The 1,696-nt window shown below is 55.0% G+C and overlaps 1 protein-coding gene across 1 annotated transcript; it reads left to right on the top strand.

The window, feature by feature from the left end:
* Window positions 1-716: 716 nt before the first annotated feature.
* On the top strand, window positions 717-1,620 carry LOC106002667 (trinucleotide repeat-containing gene 18 protein-like; the record flags this gene model as incomplete). Its single annotated transcript, XM_013037511.1, has 3 exons — window positions 717-834; window positions 1,332-1,407; window positions 1,512-1,620. Coding segments are annotated over 3 exons (303 nt in total), but the record flags the coding sequence as incomplete, so codon positions are not given.
* Window positions 1,621-1,696: the final 76 nt, after the last annotated feature.

The following is a 1,696-nucleotide window of genomic DNA, read 5'->3' on the forward strand; positions in this document are numbered from 1 at the left end:
AAAAAAAAAAAAAAAGAGAGACACTATTTGAGAGATAAGTAAAGCCAAAAAGGGCTGGGAACATGGCTCAACTAATAGAGCACACCTGCCTCATAATCATGAAGCCAAGTTCAAATCTAAGTACCACTTCCCCCCTCCCTGCCAAAAAAAAAAAAAAAAAGGAAAATTGAGCTGGGTGACTGAGTCTCACGCCTGTAATCCTAGCTACTCAGGAGGCTGAGATCTGAGGATCAAGGCTTTGAACAAGCCAGCCTGGCAGGAAAGTCCATGAGACTCTTTATGTCCCAATTAATCACACCCCCCCCCAAAAAAAAACAACCAAAGGTGGAGCTATAGCTCAAGTGGTAGAATACTAGCCTTGAGCAAAAATCAGGGACAGATGGGCCCTGTTCAAGCCCCAGGACTGCAGAAAGAAAAAGGGAGAGGTGCCAAACAGGGAGGGAAGGGAGGCACTGGATGAGGAAGACGTCTTGCCCTGGGTTGTGAGGGTGGGGACGGGATGTTGAGGATCCTCACTCCGTGCTGGGCACTGGATGAGGAGCGCTGTGATCTCGGGGCCGTCTGGGAGGGGCCGAGGAGGCTGCCACACTCACTCCTTCCCAGGAGTGTACTTTGGTTTGGGCAGCATTGGGGGGCTGCCCGCTGGGACTGTGAGGCAGGAGGGTCTCCCTGGTGCCCTGCACTGAGCCTGGCCTCGCTTCCCCCTCTCCTCCCAGCACCACGTTCCTGCATCATCGACAAGGACGAGCTGAAGGACGGACTGCGCGTGCTCATCCCCATGGACGACAAGCTGTTGTACGCGGGCCATGTGCACACTGTGCACTCCCCGGACATGTGAGTCCCACGCTGGGCCGGGGGTGGGGGCGTAGGGGGAAGAGAGCACAGGCAGCCCCCAGCCCAGCAGGCCCTGTGACCCCTCGTTTTGCAGCTGAGGAAACTGAGGCCAGGAGGAAAGAGAATTTGGCCCTACTGCTGGGCACTTGGTGGCTCATATCTATAATCCTAGCCACTCAGGAGGCTGAAATCTGAGGATCATGGTTCAAAGCCAGCCTGGGCAGAAATGTCTGTGAGACTCATATCTCCGATAAACTACTCAGAAAAAGCTGGAAGTGGCACTTTGGCTCAACTGGTAGAGCCTGTGTCTCAAGTGGTTTAAGGACAGTGCCCAGGCCCTGAGTTCAAGCCCCAGGACCAGTTAAAAAAAAGAATTTGCCTGTATTTACATAGCAAGTCTGTGGCCTCAAGATCTGGAGGCCATGCTCCAGGGCGCCAGGGACTATGCTAACAATGCTGAGTTGGTGTCTCTCTGGTCCCACATTTGTTCCCTGCAGATACCGTGTGGTCGTGGAGGGTGAACGAGGGAACCGACCCCACATCTATTGCCTGGAGCAGCTGCTACAGGAAGCGGTGAGGGGGGGCAGGGGAGGAAGAATGTGGGGGGGCTGGGGAGTGGGGATGGGCATGGCTTTGTTCCTGGCCACCACCTGGGGCTCAGTCTCTCATTCCCCCAGATCATTGACGTGCGGCCAGCCTCAACGCGCTACCTGCCACAAGGGACCAGGATTGCCGCCTACTGGAGCCAGCAGTACCGCTGCCTGTACCCCGGCACTGTGGTCCGAGGTGAGGTGCCTCCTTCCCAGCATGCCCTTGGGTCTAAGTGAATGCATTCCAGATGGACTCTTTTTTTTTTTTTTTT

This window comes from Dipodomys ordii, unplaced genomic scaffold (genome assembly GCF_000151885.1).
Source record: "Dipodomys ordii isolate 6190 unplaced genomic scaffold, Dord_2.0 Scaffold16153, whole genome shotgun sequence".
Taxonomy (NCBI): domain Eukaryota; kingdom Metazoa; phylum Chordata; class Mammalia; order Rodentia; family Heteromyidae; genus Dipodomys; species Dipodomys ordii.